Genomic DNA, 18,262 nt, shown 5'->3' on the forward strand with positions numbered 1-18,262 from the left:
GATTGGACACACAGTACCAGATGGGTTTTCACCATAGCCCACCTCAGATCTCCCTCTTCGCCTCTTATGGTTGCTGTCCTGAAAGCATGGGCCAGCTTCAGGAGTACACTTCGCAGGATTCCCCCTTCGACCCGTGAAGAGATTGAAAGGCATCCTATCATGTGGAATGACAGTATTTTGGATGAGCATGGCAGACTACTTGGAGCTTCTCCTTACATGCAGTGGCCAAGATGGGAGAGGGGCCCTGCATCTACCGTGGGAGCATGGAAAGCATTAAGGAAGCTTCCTGCAAACCGACAGGCCCAGATGGTTCTTAATCTCAGAGAAAGTGCAGGGAGAGTCCAGCAAATTGATGCAGCCTTGCCCTTGGATTGGGTGGACACAGATGACATGCCTATTACTTGCTCCACCTGGATGGGGGCATTTTCCAGATTGGGAGTTCCTTTACAGGTGATTGCTTTTCATGACACACATGAGGATGCCTTAGTCTTTGATGTTTCTTCGGGGGGCAGGCTGTCCAGATGCACAGACAATATCTTGTTGGAGGTACCGTTTCAGCCAGTCAGGATAGTGGGCTTCATGGAGCATGGCTCTCTTTCACAGTGGTATTTGGATCCTGACCCGCTTCTCATCGCCCTAGGCTCATGGAGGTTGTGGCTCTATAGAGGTGTCCAATTAAGTTTTTGCAGTGGGACCCTGGGGAATGGGAATGGATAGATGAAGGGCACCGAGAGAAGGGCATCTTCTTCTTTCGTTACACGGTCAGTAATGCTAGGAAATTCCAGCTCATTTGTAGGGGTTGGAGGCCTACTAGAGCTCCTCATTGGGAGAACTTTCAGATTTCTGCTGACTTGCAGAAATTTTTTTGGCAAAGGCTATGGAAATCCCACTGGAATAGAAAAATCACTCTCTTCTTTTGGCTTTCTATTCATGGTGGGATAGCAGTGAACCAATGGAGATCCAGGTTCGGAGCTAACCCTTCTTGCCCTCGTTGCCTTTCTTCTTTGGAGACAATACAACACTGCCTTTTGGATTACAGACAGGCGAGAATCATATGGAAGGGGATGGTAAGACTTTTCTGTTGGAATATGGAAAAAGAACTAGAACTAGAAACTGGAAATGGAAATGAAATGACAAGACTAGAAGACAAGAAATACCTTGAGAAAAGTGTAGACAAGACACAAGCTAGACTGATAGATTAGAATGATGTGACCCATTGAATATATGGGCCAAAGTACAAGACATAATGCAAGAGTGTTTATGGGATAATTGTAGAAGTGCCACATGGCACACACTCAAGACATAAAGACTAGACTTAGACTTAGACTAGGAAATAGTACACTTAGTGTGCACTTATCTCCAACACCCTCCTTAAGTGGACACTAGGAGTAAGACAGAAAGACAAGACTAGAGGACAGACATAAAGACTGATAGACTGAGAGACAAGATAGAAGACATGACAGACAAAAGATCCTGAGACACCCCTCCTCAAGTGATATCCTCATATGGGTCCACAAGGGTAGGGACAAGATGGATCTAAAACAAGACACAGTCAGATTGATAGACAGATAGACAGACAGACAAGACTAGATAGACAGAAGACTGACTGTAGATAGAAAGACCAAGACACTAGAACCCCTTGACCTACATCATCGGTGGTCAAGGTGGTAGACAAAACATAGAAGTAATCAGAAAGCCCACTTTTCATCATGTAAGGAAGGAACAGCAGGATCAGCTGATGGAGATGTTGCAGCAACATGGGCTGAGGTAGATGCAGGAGCTGATGTAGAGGTTTTGGAGTAGCAGTCCCTCTCCCGGTGATTATCACGGCCACAAATGGTGCATGGATGAGCCTTGAAACAGTCCTTCTCCACATGATTAGTCTTGCCACAATGGGTGCAAGGCTTTCTTACCTTAGAACTGCCTTTCTTTGCTAAAAATGCAGTGTCAGTTACCTTGCGTTGTTGAGTTCTTTCTTCCTCTTGGAGAGCATTGATGATTCCCTCAAGAGAAGGATTATTATGATACTTGAAGGTAGTGACAAGAGTAGCATAGGAGTCAGGTAAGCTTTTGAGAAGCACAGCAATAGCAATATCTTCGGAGATGGGAGACTTGACTGACGCAAGCTGAACCATAAGACTGCGAAGATAATTGACATGAGAGGCTATAGTAGCTCCTTCCTGCATATGTAGATCAAAAAATGAGATCATAAGTGCAATCTTAGAGTTTTTAGATCGGGCTCCAAAAAGAGTGTCCAAAGTGATCCATGCTTGAGGAGCAGACTGTATGTCGGAGATGTGATGAATGTAATCATCTCCAAGGCCGAGCAATATGATAGCATAGGCTTTGTCGTTCTTGGCAGCAACAACTTGCTCAGATGGACCTTCGGGAGCATCACGGTGAACAATGTCCCAAAGGCCTTCCTTCATAAGATGGCACTTGATTTTGATCTGCCAAGTATGAAAGTTGGACCCATTGAATTTGTCGATAGATATGAGAGAATGAGAGGAAGATGCCATGTGGGAAGGTCTTACCTCTTGCTAGGATGCAAGGGCAGTGTCTATTCCCTTACAATATAGCAGAAAATAAATGAGAGGAAGAGATCCCAGAAGCCGGTTCTCTCACCACTTTGTCAGGGCCATAGCATATGACAGCCCATCGAAGTAGGAGGAACCAGCAAAAAAGGAGACTGTTCAGCAAACTGAAAGAGGCAGATGAAGTCGAAGAAGTCTTCAGCCTGTACAGGTACGGATTCCGTACAGTCGTACGGACTGTACGGATGTACGGACGATGGTACAGAGTACTGACGACGGAGTACGGACGAGGACGAACGAAGTACGGCGGCGTACAGCGGCGGTCGTACGGAGAGCAGAGATGGATGCTGCGCAGATTTGTCGGTGGCAGCAGATCTGGCGCTCAGATCTGGCTGAGCGACAGCAGGAGCGGAAGCTACAGCAGCGCCAGATCTGCGCAGATCTGACGTGCAGATCTGGTAGAGAATGGAACTGCGCAACAGATCTGGCAGCGCAATGGCGTGCAGATCTGGCGCGCAGATCTGGAAGAGAGATGGCGGGCAGATTTACAGCAGCAGCAGGGACGGCAGCAGCGTGGAGAAGACGGGCAGAAGAGGAAGATGGCGACCAGCTGAGCGGGGGAGAAATCTGAGAAGAGGCAGCTATGGCTACAGCAGACTGAGGGGGGAGAAGAGGGATCAATCTAGCTCTGATACCATGTTGGAATATGGAAAAAGAACTAGAACTAGAAACTGGAAATGGAAATGAAATGACAAGACTAGAAGACAAGAAATACCTTGAGAAAAGTGTAGACAAGACACAAGCTAGACTGATAGATTAGAATGATGTGACCCATTGAATATATGGGCCAAAGTACAAGACATAATGCAAGAGTGTTTATGGGATAATTGTAGAAGTGCCACATGGCACACACCCAAGACATAAAGACTAGACTTAGACTTAGACTAGGAAATAGTACACTTAGTGTGCACTTATCTCCAACATTTTCAGCACTTTTGTTCACCTACCTTTCTACATGACCTGGGGATCAGTGGCTTGGCTCACCATTTCAGGGCCCCAGGTCTTCTTTGAGAGACTTGACTCCTCTTGGGCTCTTCACATCCGACGACACCTTGTGGTGTCGTGCTCTCTAGAGGATGTTCCGGCCACTCTCTTCAGGGCTGCTCATTCCTCGGTTGACTCTCCATGGGAGGTCTTAGCTAGCATTGCAGCATGGCATATTTGGAGAGCCAGATGCGCTGAGGCTTTGGAGGGTTCTCAGGTTCACCCTTCTCAGATCTTGGTCAGTACTTGGACAGATACGGTACACACTTTGATGGCCATTTGGGCGACCATGCAGGGATCATCTCGTGCAGCCTCCTCCAGGAGAGTTACTTTTCTCAGAGATTGGAGAGACTTTCCCTTCTTTGATGAGACTTCTATAGGGTTGAGTTGGCATTTTCAGCCTCAGCCTTGGTTTCTTTCTACCTCATTCCTCTAAGGTGTTTTTATTACATGCTTAGCATGTTGTATTTTCGCACAGAGCTTGCTCTAGCGAGTTTCTTTCTTACTTAATAGAAGTCTCTTTTTTGCAAAAAAGAAAAAAAGCACATCACTTCCAAGAAGAGTCTGTTTGTATCTCTGCATTCTTCACCCACCAAGAAGAAGGTAACTTGTGCAAACAATTCTTCTTATTCCATGTGTGGAGTGGGAGACATTATTCTCACATCCACTGATGGCACAGATTTCAGAATTTCAGATGTACTTTATGTGCCAGGGATAAAGTAGAATTTGCTTTCAGTGTCCTCACTCAATAGAGAGGATTTCAGGTTGTTTTTGATGATGACAAGTGTGCAGTCAGAGACAAAGAAAATGACTATGCTTTGATGTTGTCTGGCACTTTGTATCGGGGCCTTTTTCAGCTTGATCTATATGAAAAAAGATCCCATCTTGCATTATCAGTTAGCACTCCCACTGCTGCGATGCAGAATGCGGAGTTATGGCATGCCAGGTATGGGCACATGAGCTATGGCAGCTTAATGACACTTCAGAGGCATGATATGGTTGATGCATTGCCTCCTTTGGAGTCGCCTCCTCCTCATGCATGTGAAGGCTGCATTCTTGGTAAAATGCATAGACTTCCCTTCAAAAAGGATGGTGCAGTGAAAGCTACACGGAAATTACAGCTTACAGCTTATTCACAGTGATGTCTGCGGTCATATGAGGACACCTGCTTTTGGGGGTTATCTCTATTTTGTTACATTCATAGATGACTTTACCAACTACACTTGGGTCTGATCTCAAGGCAAAATCAGAAGTGTTTATGTATTTCAAACACTTTGTGGCTATGATTGAGAATGAGACAGGACTCAAGGTGCAGACACTTCGAATAGATAGAGGGGGGGAGTATATGTCTCATGAATTGAGACATTTTTGAAAGAAAAAGGTGTCATGCATCAGCTTACAGTGAGGCTTACACCTCAACAGAATGGCAAAGCTGAGCGGAAGAATTGAATTGCCATGGAAATGGATAGATGCATGCTCACAAGTAAGAAGTTGCCTCACAGATTTTGGCTAGAAGGCCTCATGTGTGCCAACTATATTTTAAATCAGACTCCTACAAAGGCTTTGAAGACAATCACTCCCTATGAGGCATGGCATGGGAGAAAGCCTTCAATGGACCATTTCAGAGTTTTTGGTTTTGTTGCATATGGGCGCCCACGTGCCTGTGGAGTTCAGACACAAGTTGTGAGATAAGGCACTCAAATGCATTTTTGTGGGATATAGTTCACAAAGCAAAGGCTATCGTCTCTATAATCTTGCTACACGCAAAATTTTTGTTAGTAGAGATGTTATATTCTCTGAAAATTCTGCACATACACATGCTGAATTTCAGATTCCAGCCTCTTCAGATAATGTGTTTGAGGGGATGCTTCCTATGGCATTTGGTTCCCCCACTGAAACTCAGAATTTACAGCAATCTCCGCCAGATCCACGTGTATAGATTCAGCCCCCAGCTGAATTAGTACAACCTCAGGGTGTGGATGAAGTTGTCAGGCAAGAAATTCAAGAGATACACGCAGCCAAAACAGTCCCGAATTGGTTGCTTCAGACTCTCAGGGAGAGTAAGCTTGAGGGTCCATTGCCTAGCAGGACTCGTAGTGCAGTAAGGCACATAGGGGGGGCTCTTTCAGTTGAAACAGCTTATGCAGGTACTCTTCTTGATGAGGAAGAACCTGAGACATTTGAAGAAGCAAAGGATAATGTGCATTGGATGAATGCCATGCACGATGAATTGTAGTCCATTCATAAAAATCAGACTTGGGATGTCGTGGATTTGCCACCAGGTAAGAATGCCATAGGTACACGTTGGGTTTTCAAAGTCAAAAGAAAGCCAGATGGGTCCATTGATTGATACAAGGCAAGGCTGGTTGCAAAAGGATATGCTCAGAAAAAGGGATTATGAGGAGACTTTTGCTCCTACATCCAGGATGACCACCATCAGGTCAGTTATAGCAATGGTTGCAAATTTTGAATGGAATGTTCATCAGTTAGACATTAAAACAGCTTTCCTTAATGGAGACTTGTTGGAAGAGGTTTATGTCAAACAACCTCCGGGCTTTGAAATTTCAAGAAATGCACATCAGGTATGCAAGCTGAATAAAGCTTTGTATGGGCTGAAACAAGCCCATCATTCTTTATGTAGATGACATGCTGCTCACTGAATCAAATGAGTAAGTAATTGCATATTTCAAAGTCCAATTGAAAGCTACATTTGATATCCAGACTTGGGCTTGTTATATTTCTTTTTGGGGATCGAGTTTATTCAAGAGAAACGTGACATTGTTATGTCTCAGTCCAAGTATGTTCAAAAGCTCTTGGACAGATTCAACATGCATGATTGCAAGCCTATGTCCACTCCCATGGAGCCGGGGCTGAAGCTTACAATGCATGATGCAGGTGAATCAATTGATGTCACACTCTATAGCCAGGCTATTGGATGTCTCATTTATCTCTGTAATACACGACCTGATATTCAGTTTTCAGTTTCTCAGGTGAGCAGGTATATGCACAGCCCAAAGATTATGCATTGGCAGGTTGTAAAACGCATCTTCTGTTACTTGCAAGATACAAAGTGTTTTGGCTTGATGTTTCCAAGGGGGGGTGACTTGCAAATGCATGCTTACAGTGACTCAGATTGGGCTGGAAACTATGATACTAGGCAGTCCACCAGTGGGAATTGTTTCTTTCTAGGACATGCTTGCATTTCTTGGTTGAGCAAGAAACAATCTACAGTGGCTACCTCCTCATGTGAAGCTGAGTACAGGGCAGCTTTCACAGCGACAGTTGAATGTGTTTGGCTGTGTCATTTGTTTGCTGATCTTCATCTTTCATTGGAGAGTCCTTCTCCGATTCTCACTGATAGTCAGAGTGCTATAGCAGTGGCAAAGAATCCTGTGTTTCATGCTCGCACGAAGCACATTGAGGTTCACTATCACTACATGAGAGAGAAGTTGCATGCAGGAGAGATCAGTATGATCTGTGTGAACACATGACAATGTTGCAGACATCTTCACCAAAGCACTTCCACGTGAAAAGTTTGAGGCATTTCGCAGTGCCCTAAACTTATCTCCTTTTGGTGATTGATCATTTGCTTGTACATGACATTGGCATTGCAGAGGGGTGTTAGAATTATTATTATATTCTAGCAGTGACCAATGTAATGTAATAAGTAAGTTAGGGGCACTTTTTCCTCTTTAGAGGTTTTTTCCCCTAACCACAGTTAGTTCACTAACTACGGTTAGTGAAGGATAAGGTTTTGTCACTTAGACAAAACCTTTCCCTCTTCTTGTATTACTCACTTCATCTATTGAAAACTTACGTTCAGCACTCTCTTGCTCTCTCACTCTTCTCTATCTCCAACAGTAAGGGCACTCATCCACCATCTAGGGAACCTACGCATGCCCCAAACTTTGTTCAGATCTAGTGCCACTCCAGTATTACTCATCAATCCTCTGTAGATTACTCTCGCTGCCAGTTTATTTAAGCAGGTCCTAACTATAAACCACTGCTTTGGTCTCAATCCAGCATATTCAACACAGTTTGTTGGCCAGGATTGTGGAACTCTATCCAATACCATGCGAAGGAGATTCTCTTCACGCTGACTCAGCCTAAACTGTTCACGAATCAGCTCCAATGGCATCCAATCCCCTTTAGCTCGATCCCACAAGTGAGACCAAGATCTTAAACCCTTCTTGAAAAGATTTCGAGCATAGGCTACATTCAGTCAAGCAAATGGAACATCCGCAGCATTGACCGCCTTACCCCACCAAATACCTTCACTAAGGTTACCATCACCCCGTAGGCCTCCACGGCCTTTCCACTCAAGCAACTCAACGCACCAGGCCTGAAACCATGTCAGATCCCGTGATCTTAATGGGAAAATAAGAAAATAGCCTCTCATACCATGAGAGTCCCACCCACATTCCAACCGCCTTGCCCTTACCTCGCTCAATAAACCACCTGGTCATCTCTACCCATGGAATAGAAAGCTTGAACAGCTTAGGCAACCATTTCCCAATCAAGGATGTGTTCTTGGATGCTATATCAATGAGACCCAGCCCCCCCTGCACCTTTGATAGCTTCAGTGGGGACCAGGGAATGTAATGCATCCTATGCTTTCCTCCTTCCTCTGCCCAGAGAAAGGCTCATAACATCCTCTCAACCTATGCCCAGTGAGATTTCCTGAACTTCCAAACTGTAGAAACATATGTGGTGGCTGCAGACAAAACATGATTAATTACAATGACCCGAGCATTCCAGCCCAATGATAGCCCATGCCAATGCCTAAGTTTCTGCAACAGCTTGTCCTTGAACCAGCAAAATCTATGCTTGATAGAGATACCCAGCTCGATAGGCGCTCCCAAGTATCTGACAACCTGGCCACGAGGGATCCATTCGATCGGTAGCGCCTTTGCAACTTCCACACCCTCCAACTCTCTCAATTGAATCTCAGCGCACAGCTCTGTATCTAGAGTGGCCAAAATCTGGTCCTGGGACGAAGCTTTCAACGCCTCTCATTGAACTCAGAGTCAGCTTCAGATCCTGCATTTAGCACATTGCAGATTGCATGTTGCATGTTGCATTTAGCACATTGTAGATTGCATTTCAAATATGGTACATAGCACTTTGCACTTATCACAGAACCACACATTCGTGTGGGGAGACAGTTGGCACACTTCCTCTCCAAAAATTATAAGACCAAGGAATGTGCCCTTCCTTGGGTGGATTGCACGTTGTGCTTAGCACATTGCCTTTCGCATAATGCAAATAAGATAATTGGCTTGTATTACATCAATTTAAGACTGAGAGTCCTTGGGTTTGGATTTGAAGTCTTTGATAAGTGCTTTTCCATCTCTGTAGACAGCCCATTTTCCTTCTTGGCGAGCGTCCTTCATTTTGTTCAGTTCTGTGGACTTCATCTTGAGCTGAATTGGGGTGAGCTCCTCTGATATCCATACCTTGGTACCTCTCAACTTATTTGTTTGCATAAGAATCTTGGTTCTTGCCTTCCTGTCATTGAGCACCACTTTAGCTTGTATCCCAATAGGAGCCAAATGGTTATGTTCTTTAAATCCACCCAATCTGAGGGATTGTTGCTATGATACTATCAATTTTTTTCAGGCTCCCTTCATGCCAATCTTTAGGTAGTCCTCCAATGCGTAGACATCGAGCATTTGCAGCCCTTTTTTCTTGTTCTTGTACCTCTTCATATACTTCACTTTTGTTGATTTTATTGTCCATTGTTGCTGAGATTTCCTCTTTGATCGTCTTGACCGGATTGGTAACCATATCCTGAACAACTGTGGTACAGGTGGTGCTTTCCTGTGTATCTGTAGTACTTCCTGTATGATTTCTTGCTTGCCATTGTTCTCCATTTCCTTTACTTTCTTCCCGAGAGCTGCAACCATAAGTCTGAGCTCCTTTACTTCCTGTTTTAGAAAGTATATCTGCTCCTGTGAGTCTGAGGTAATCCTCAGCTTGGAATGCAATGCGGGGTGTTACTGCGAGGTCGGAGCAGGAAGGGTTACTGATAGGGGTTGTGGAAAAAGTCCATCTTTGGAAGCTCCATGGCGGCCTGTGAATAACTTGGGTGCCCTTTTGCTGTATCTAACAACCCAGACTGAGCCAGGGGCTCAGCTCAATCTGGGGTTAGGGTTTGCTGCTGTTGCTACGACCCCCCCGGGGCTTGGTTTGTGTAGGCTTAGGCGGATGGCGTCCCTTCTCTCCCAACCTAGGAGACTTGTTGGTGACTCGACCTGTTGGCGGCTGGTGGCTGACGGCGAGCTGAGGCTAGCGGCATCCCTCCTTTGTTCGCAGCACTCCTCGCTCCCCTTTGCTGGCATAGGAGATACGAGGGATGAAAGGGTGGGAGAGGGAGGGGCCAAGATGACAGGAGCTAACTGGCTGAACGACGAGAAGACTGAGAGAGAGAGAGAGAGAGAGAGAGAGAGAGAGAGAGAGAGAGAGATGCACAAAGCAGGGAGATGGGAGTTAGCAGTGGCAAGGAGCTGTGGGGGGAGACAGAAGTAGGCAGTTACCAGCAGCAAGATAGATAGATAGATAGAGAGAGAGAGAGAGATGCGCACACAATATAACTACCTATACACGATGTTGTATTGAACATAATCATGAATATATACATGAGAATCCCTTAGGTTAGGATTAGGGTTTGTCCGCAATGCCCTTAAGGGATTAGGCTCAAGGTCGATCTGATAGAATAAAGGCCTAGAAGCATGAAATACAAGTGAGAAAACATAAGATATCCCTGAGGTGATGTACGCATGAGAACACTGTGTGGCAGTTGCCACTAGGGTCCTATGCTCGAGCTGCGGTTGGGGGCTTACGCTAAACAGTCAAAACCAAGTCATGTGAGAGCATGTATATGCCAAAGATCAAGCCTGTAAAATGAAGATGACAACTGTGTGTCAAGAGTAGCTAAGAGTATGTGCAAGGCTGATGTATGTGCAGGAACCAATGCTAAAAATAGTCAATAAGTATGACTGTACATGGGTGGCATATGTGTGTGCAAGATGTCTGCAGCGATCTTGAATCTGAGGAAGATTACTCTGCCAAGTATCAATGATGAACGAAACTGCCAAATGCCAAGAGTCTGAGCTGGTGTGAGATGTGTGAATGCCTGATCAATCGGTCTAGGCCCCTCTCTCCCTCTGTAGTTTCTAGGAGGTAGCTCATCGTCTAACAAGTGCTACCATCACTCAAATGGTCTATCTCGCCCAAGTCAGAGTATAGAGGAGGTGTCTGCAATCCTCATATGAGGTTCCACTCGAGGGCGAATTTGTTGTGTCATGCTCTCCAGGTCCATGCTACATCGCGTCCCTTGCTGCCTCTGGCTCGAGTCACTAGAAAAGAAGTCTATGATCGTCCTCTGGTTGGACTCTGACAGGCCCTCCTGGTGTCTCCTTTGGGCTTGTAGGAGTCAGTACGTTCTGCATTCTCTCCATGGCATCCGTTGTAAAGTCGTGGTATCAAGAAATAAAGAAAACCAAACGAGCTCTTGCTCCACCAGTTCTTGAGTGGTGTCCAAGGAGCTAAGCTGGAGTAGACAAACCCCCTTCCCATAGATGGTGATGTCCTAGATCTGGTCATCTTCTAGGGCCAAACACACCTAGATCCAATCTTGAACCTATCGTCACGTAGGGTTATAGCGAGATAAGAAGGCCAGTCAAGTCATGTGCAACGATTTTTTGGTGGAATGGAATACTTTTTTGGTAGTTTGCTTCTTGTTCTATTCCCTTCTAAGTTTAAGAATGTAAGGGCATTGTTGAGCTGAGAAATGATAGTCGCTAGGAGACACTGAACTCTCCATTTTGTAGTGCTATGGTGATGGTTCTTTCACCTTGGCGCCTAACGCTGTTCTTTCCGATTGGGTAGGATGTAATTCAAACATAGTATGTCAGTCTGTATAAGGAAATGGATCTATGGCACTGAATTGCCCAACATAGGTCACTCATCAAGACACCGTGGCAGTAGAATATCTAGGAGTTTCTTGCGTTTGCTAATCTGAATGAAAATTTCAGTCTGACAGATGTTGTAGATTTGTTATGCTGCCATGCAAGATTATCGATATAAGATTTTGACTCAGATGTTTGAGTAACATCTTGAACTTTGCTTCTGAGCGATTCTTTCATCTGCAAATCATGCTGAAGCCATTAGTTGATAGTACGGTCCTGACATATTTATACATAAGTTCATTAGGGAAACGGGATCTCGTATAAAGGCAACCATGTGAGAAATGATTTTTAGATAGTTGTGTTACTTGACATACATACTTAACTGAACTAATAATCTGATATTGTCATGAAAATAATATTGCCCTCAGCTGGTGTTCTATGAAAGAACTAACAATGCTTCAACCCCAAAAGCTGTTCCACGCTTCCATGTTTAATGAAACTGAATTTTTTCCTATTGAGAAGCAGGAAAGATTAAAGATAGTTTGTTTTTTGAACATTTCAGTACTCATCTGTGGACCTCAAGGTCAGCAGAACAAGGAATCTTCTAGATTGCTGGTTTGCTGCTTGCTTGTTGGCTCAGTCTTTTACCTCCTTTGAGGGATAATCCTGTGACGACTGTGTTTGTTGCAGTCTGGTGATGTCTTCTATATCTCTGTAGCGTCAATGTGGACCTGTCAGCACGTTGTCTCCGTCATTTAAATTTGCCGATTCTAATATCTGGAGAAATGACGTAAATTATATGATAAGGACATCTTTTCCAGTAGTGTCTAAACAGACCTCATCATCCTTTGGTTCAGGCGAAGTTACAGCAAGAGAGCATCTTCCGGTTGTCGGAGGAGTTGACATGGCAAGAAGAATCCCTTTTTGATTTGCATGCTCACTGTCCAAATGAACTAGATGTTGATGTACCTGATGTGAGTAGGGAGTCGTGACACAGAAATCCAGGAAAAATGGCCAAGGGAATCTTTTGAGCATTCCGATAGTTCTGAACATGAGGTAATGACGTGTTCAAAGGCTTGGTTCTCCAACAGCATCAATATCATCGAGACTGTCACGTCTATGCATTTTGTCATGTGTAAAGGAAGAAATTTGTCACTTCATTTCCCAATTGAAGGCACTTTCAGTGTGAAGGTGGGAAAGCTATAGTTGGCATGAAGTTGAAAGGGTGAACTCATTAGGATTCAACCGAGCAATAATCAAGTTGTTATTTCACAGTACGGTTCTAAGTTTTGTTTGGTGTCTCTTTGAAGAAGATAATGATCCACTGCTGTTATTTCACAGTACGGTTCTAAGTTTTGTTTGGTGTCTCTTTGAAGAAGATAATGATCCACTGCTGTCCATTCATTTAAGAGAATCAATGGGATATTTCACTGTCTCCATCAGATTTTGCAGAAGTCTTTCATCATTTAGAATGCCAAGCTTAACTGATTATGTAACTGCCAATATACCTACAAGCCTGACCTTTCAAAACTGTGCATGTGCATGCGTGCACGTGTATCACACAGTGAGTTACTCAAGCTTAACCTTTTATGTGCGCATGCTTTTGCACACACCCATGCACGCATGCTGACATGCATGCACGTGTCCATGTGTTCATGCGTGAGTATGCAAGCATGTGTGCATGTATATATGTTTGTATTTTTGGGATGTGAGGAGGAATATACCTTTGGGTATATGATGCATGTATGTAAATATAAATATAAATATACAAGGTGCGTGCACACAACTCCAAATGGCAAGTCTGATTCAAACTATGATTGCTTTGGTTTAAAGAATACTGAAGAACATAAAAAATACATGAAGGACAGTAAGCTACAGAACCAAACTTCCAAATTAGTTTTTATGGCACCAAGGACATGAAATAGACTGCTAAATTGAAAATTTTTAGCTATAATGAAGAGTTTTTTGACACGTATCCCTATGGGGAATTCATTCTTGCCATAACAAACAATTATATCATTTGAAGATAGAAGTTGGTTTAAAGTGGGCAGAAGATGGAAGGTTGTTTGTGAAAGCATTGGATGTTCTGTGGAAACAGAGAAGAAGTCTTAAAAGGGGGTTGCAGAAATATAACACCCAACTAGCATTTAGCATAACATAAGGAGAAGCATTTAGCATAACATAAGGTTTCGGTATAATGCATTATATTATATGGAAAAGAGAAGCTAAGGAGATTGCACATGGACGGTAAAAGGCATGTGGTAGTGTAATGCTCTTGGAGAACCATAACTCACTCTCGAACTAGTATTAGCATTGTTCACCTCAGTTTGAATAGTTTACTTAATTCCCTCAATTGCTCAATTTTCCACTCATTCAGCTCACATCCACTCTCTTAGAACACTCAAAGTAAGTTCTCATCTACAATCTTCTTTCGACACTCATTCTACTTGTGCCCTGCCTTGTTGCAATAGAAGCACTTGATCTTCTTCTTTCTCTTTTTATCATCAGAAGAAGATGGGTTACCAGAGTCTTTACCTTGACCTTTCTTTGATCTGGTCCAGAAAGCCGAATCTTCTCTAGTCCTCGTCTTTTGACGCATCTCCTCCTCCAAAAGCATTAATTGAAATCCTTAAAGTTGAGGGGCGGATTTCTGTTCTGCGTATTCAGCGCTATAATAAGACCGTCGTACTTTCGTGGGAGAATTCGTATGCACCTTCATGCTAGATTCTTGCTGGTGTTGGTGATGCCAATCACAGTCATTTGGTCGCGCAGATTCACCCTAGTGATGAACTTCTCTGTCGCTTCAGACTCGGACAACTTCTCGTTTGCGAGTTGAGTCTCCAGATTCTGAATTCGCGTCTGATTCGTGGTCTCGTACTAATTTTTCAAGATCGTCCATGCCTCCTCTGCTGTCGTGAGATGTTGAATTAACGCCATGACGGAATCACTAACACTGCAGACAATAGAACACAGCGCATCTGCATTTCTTCTTGTCCATGCGAGAATCTCATCTGCAGTTGGTACTATCTATTGTCCTGTATTGGCTGGATCCGGTCTCGCAACCGGCCTCATGTCTACCCCAGTAGCAGTGTCCCAAAGCTCATATGCGCTTAGAATGGTCTTCATCTTGAACTTCCAAAGTGGAAAGTTAGAGCCGTCCAACTTTTCGCTTTCACCGAACGGTGGGATTCACAGTCTTGCAGGCTGGGCCATCTCTCACAATCTGCTCGTAAACAGAAAACACACTATCAAATCTTCTTGCTAGAGTCCAGGCTCTGATATCATGTAAGAAAATAACGTCTATGCTCAATAGATAACAGGATCTTGTACACAAAAGAGAAAACAAGATAGTATGGAGAATCAAAAATTTGATTACTATAGAACTGATACAATAGATGGTGCTGCCTCCCAACCGTGCGCTCCTGTGAAAGAAGCTTTGATGGCATGCTAGAAACAGTAGAAGACGGAGGCTGGATGCTAAGGAATAAGGGTTGCTGTAGCTAGTGATGAAATGGACTTCACAGGCTTGCTCTTATATAGCCACCAGTCATAGTCGGTTAGGCTCAATTGGGTGACCGACCCAATCCGCCCAAAACGATCGACTGGGGGTCGGTCCCGAAATAGGCCATTGACCATACAATAGAACCGGTGCACAAAACAGAGCCATCCGGAACCTATGGTTTCCGTTCGGCCCAGAGCCATCCGGGATCATCTAAGGCTCCAAATGGGCCCTGCAACTAGAGAGTGGACTGCCCCGGGAAATGCTCCATCTACCCTCAGTGCGGTCAGTCAAGGGATGCCTTCTCGCACTTGCATGTAGCCTAGTTGATGGTGTGCTAACTCTATATGAAGCCGTCAAGCCATCAGGCCACACATGGCCCCCATCTGGTGTCCAAACCAGGACCTACCGAATAACTGAGCTACTCAAATGCCTTCTCCTCATATGGGGGGCTTACAAGTAGAGTTAGCCGGTTCTTGCGTAGTTACATGAGAGTGGAGCATTGATATCTAACAGTAAGTGATGTGGAGTAGTGTCTTTTGGCTTCATGATGACACCTAGACTCGTATTTAGATGGGTCCATGGAGAGTGGTTCCCGCGTAGTTACATGAGAGTGGAGCATTGATATCTAATAGTAAGTGATGTGGAGTAGTGTCTTTTCGCTTTATGATGGTACCTAGACTCGTATTACTTCCATGGATACCATCTTTCCATCTTAACAACTAGATCACGCTCATTGGAATTGTCAAAAATTAATATTTGACATTACCATGATTTCATAACCTTAATATCATATGTAATATGGGTATAAGTCCATGGAGGATTTGGCTCTATGGAGGTGTCCCCATATATTATTTACAGTGGGACCTCAGGAGGGGGAATTGGATTGATGTAGGGCACCAAGAGAAGAGCCTCCCTTTCTTTTGTTACAGAATTAGTCATACTCGGAAGTTTTCACTCAGCCTTAGAGATTGGAAGGCCACCAAAGCTCCTCCTCGGGAGAATTTTCATATTTTTGCTGACTTGTAGAAATTCTTTTGGAAGAGACTCTGGAAATCTATAAAGAAGAAAAATGGAAGACTCTGGAAATCTATAAAGAATAAAAATCACTCTTTCTTTTGGATTTCTATTCATGGAGGGATTTAAAGTGAACCAGTGGAGGTCTGTGTTTGGCAGAGACTCTACTTGTATTCATTGCCTTCTTGTTGAGGTGTCTACTGGGACTGTAGACAAGCGAGGCATTACGAAAAAAGGGAACTCATTTTGGGGGACTTTTGGCCAAAATGAGAAATCCCTCTCAACCAATCACAAGAGGGCCAATGTAACATAAGAAAATACCAAATAATTTTAGATAATGATAAAAAGAAACAAAACTTTACGGATGTACAACTGTATATGAACCTGACAAGTAGTCATTTTCAAAAAAGATCAAAGGACTCAAATGTGATTTACCTCCTAAACTAGTTTTCCTGCTTTGTATGAACCAAAGATTCAGATGTGCTTTCTTGAGCCTAGGATTCTCCTTTTTTTCCCCCTAGTTGTCCTTCTTGCACTTCACCCATTTGCAAGTTTGGCTCCATCCATGGTAATAGGCAACCCAGGGTGTCTTCTTGCCTAAACGAGCTTTGTTGCTTGTGTTCCTGCTTTTCCTCCTAGTTCTCTCACTTGCATTTCACCCATTTACAAGTTTGATTCTCTTTCATGAATCATCCATCATGAATGATCCATGACAACAGGCAACCCAAGGCGTCCCAATGTGAAGCGGTGTGTAACCCAAAATGCATAAGAGCTTGACATAGAGGTGAGAGTTGTTTCTTGGTGACCTACAACATGCATATCATCTATAGAGCTCACTAATAGGGTGAATGCAGATGGTCACTGAAAAAAGATGGTTGTGTCAAAAGGAAGTTGGGTGCTAATGTAGCTAATGACGAGGAGGAAAAGACCACGGTCAAATAATATATTTATGGCCTCTTGGAAAGGTAGGGTCAAAGATTTCAGAACAATAGATGGTAAGAAAGGTATTAAGGATATACTAGTCGATCATTTTTATATGCACAATGAACTTGTGCTACGTGATTATCCAGATTATCTTCCACGGCACAGGCCCAATTATGAGTTTTTAAACCTTTGAGTTTCAAAATGGTAGTTTGAAACATTGCTATTTCGTGTGTAAACTAAATCGTGTTTTGGTTTTCAGATCTGTATCCATCATCATATGAAGAATGGCAGTCGCCGCTGGAGTGCATTTTGGGACTCTTGGATGTCTTGCAAGGAGCAATATGAGAATTACAATATCAAGGTAGATCTGCAACTCAATTAGCTAAGATAGGCATCTTCCTCTATTACCATTTTTATGAATTGTTGGACAAAGCAAACACTCATGGTGTATTGAGGAAGCAAGATCTTCTACCATGGAATACGATAGCGTGGCCAGTGCCTCCTAGTAGTGTGATAAAGACACATAGGGCCAAGCTATTTGCGAAAGTTCAATGATCTTTAGATCCAAGCATTGCTACAACAATTATAAAAATCAATCTATGCATGTTAATCACTGTGTTTGTTGACCTGTTTAACAAGTGTCCAGTCAAGGTGTGCAAAACAATGCTCATCTATAGAGCAATTGGAAATGAAAAGAACCTTGACTTATTGGATGATGGTTGGGATAAATCAATATTCAACAAGGTCTACTATGAGGTGGCACCAAGTATAGCTACCACCATTAAGTATATATTGCAAGACATAATTGTATATTTTCTTTTTATTACAAACGCAGTAGTTCCAATGGACCAATGCCTTAACACGTTTGGCCTTGAAAACGAAGTATTCGAGATCAAGGTCTATAAAGATGGAATACTAATAAGTGTAATCTCAATAAGATACAGCGCTGTATGCACTACCCAATTGCATCATGACATTCATGTGGAGAGAGAGGATAATTTTTTAAAAGAATTCTCATTCATTGTCAACAACAAAAAGGTATCTAGAACGTTTACAAATAAGTTCTTTATTATCATGATCTCTTATATTTACATGATGAACATTGTCTTTATTTTTTTTACACATGACTAACAAAGCATTGCACTAGCTATTGCATAGGAGAGAGAGCACAATTTAATGCAAAAGCATCACTGGAGAGATTGTTTACATTTCTTCTAAAAAATACAATGTATAGGACTTCTCATGATTTCTATATGTGTATAGTACTCTTCAATGATTTAGTAACCAATAGCCACACTAATCTTAGTAACTATGTACATGTGTAGATATCTACT

At 43.2% G+C, this 18,262-nt stretch overlaps 1 protein-coding gene across 4 annotated transcripts in view; it reads left to right on the plus strand.

The window, feature by feature from the left end:
* The window catches only part of LOC147896283 (uncharacterized), a 43,198-nt gene extending 30,443 nt beyond the window's left edge, over positions 1 to 12,755 (plus strand). For all 4 annotated transcript variants that reach the window (XM_087382594.1, XM_087382591.1, XM_087382595.1 and 1 more), the window contains exon 4: positions 12,346 to 12,755. In XM_087382594.1, coding sequence (XP_087238720.1) covers positions 12,346 to 12,480 — 135 coding nt within the window. In that variant the 3' untranslated portion in view covers positions 12,481 to 12,755. The remainder of the gene's footprint in view (positions 1 to 12,345) is intronic.
* The last annotated feature ends 5,507 nt before the right edge of the window (positions 12,756 to 18,262 follow it).

The sequence above is a fragment of the Dipteris shenzhenensis genome, chromosome 12, assembly GCF_047967505.1.
Source record: "Dipteris shenzhenensis isolate YYH24624 ecotype China chromosome 12, Dip_SZ_1.0, whole genome shotgun sequence".
Taxonomy (NCBI): domain Eukaryota; kingdom Viridiplantae; phylum Streptophyta; class Polypodiopsida; order Gleicheniales; family Dipteridaceae; genus Dipteris; species Dipteris shenzhenensis.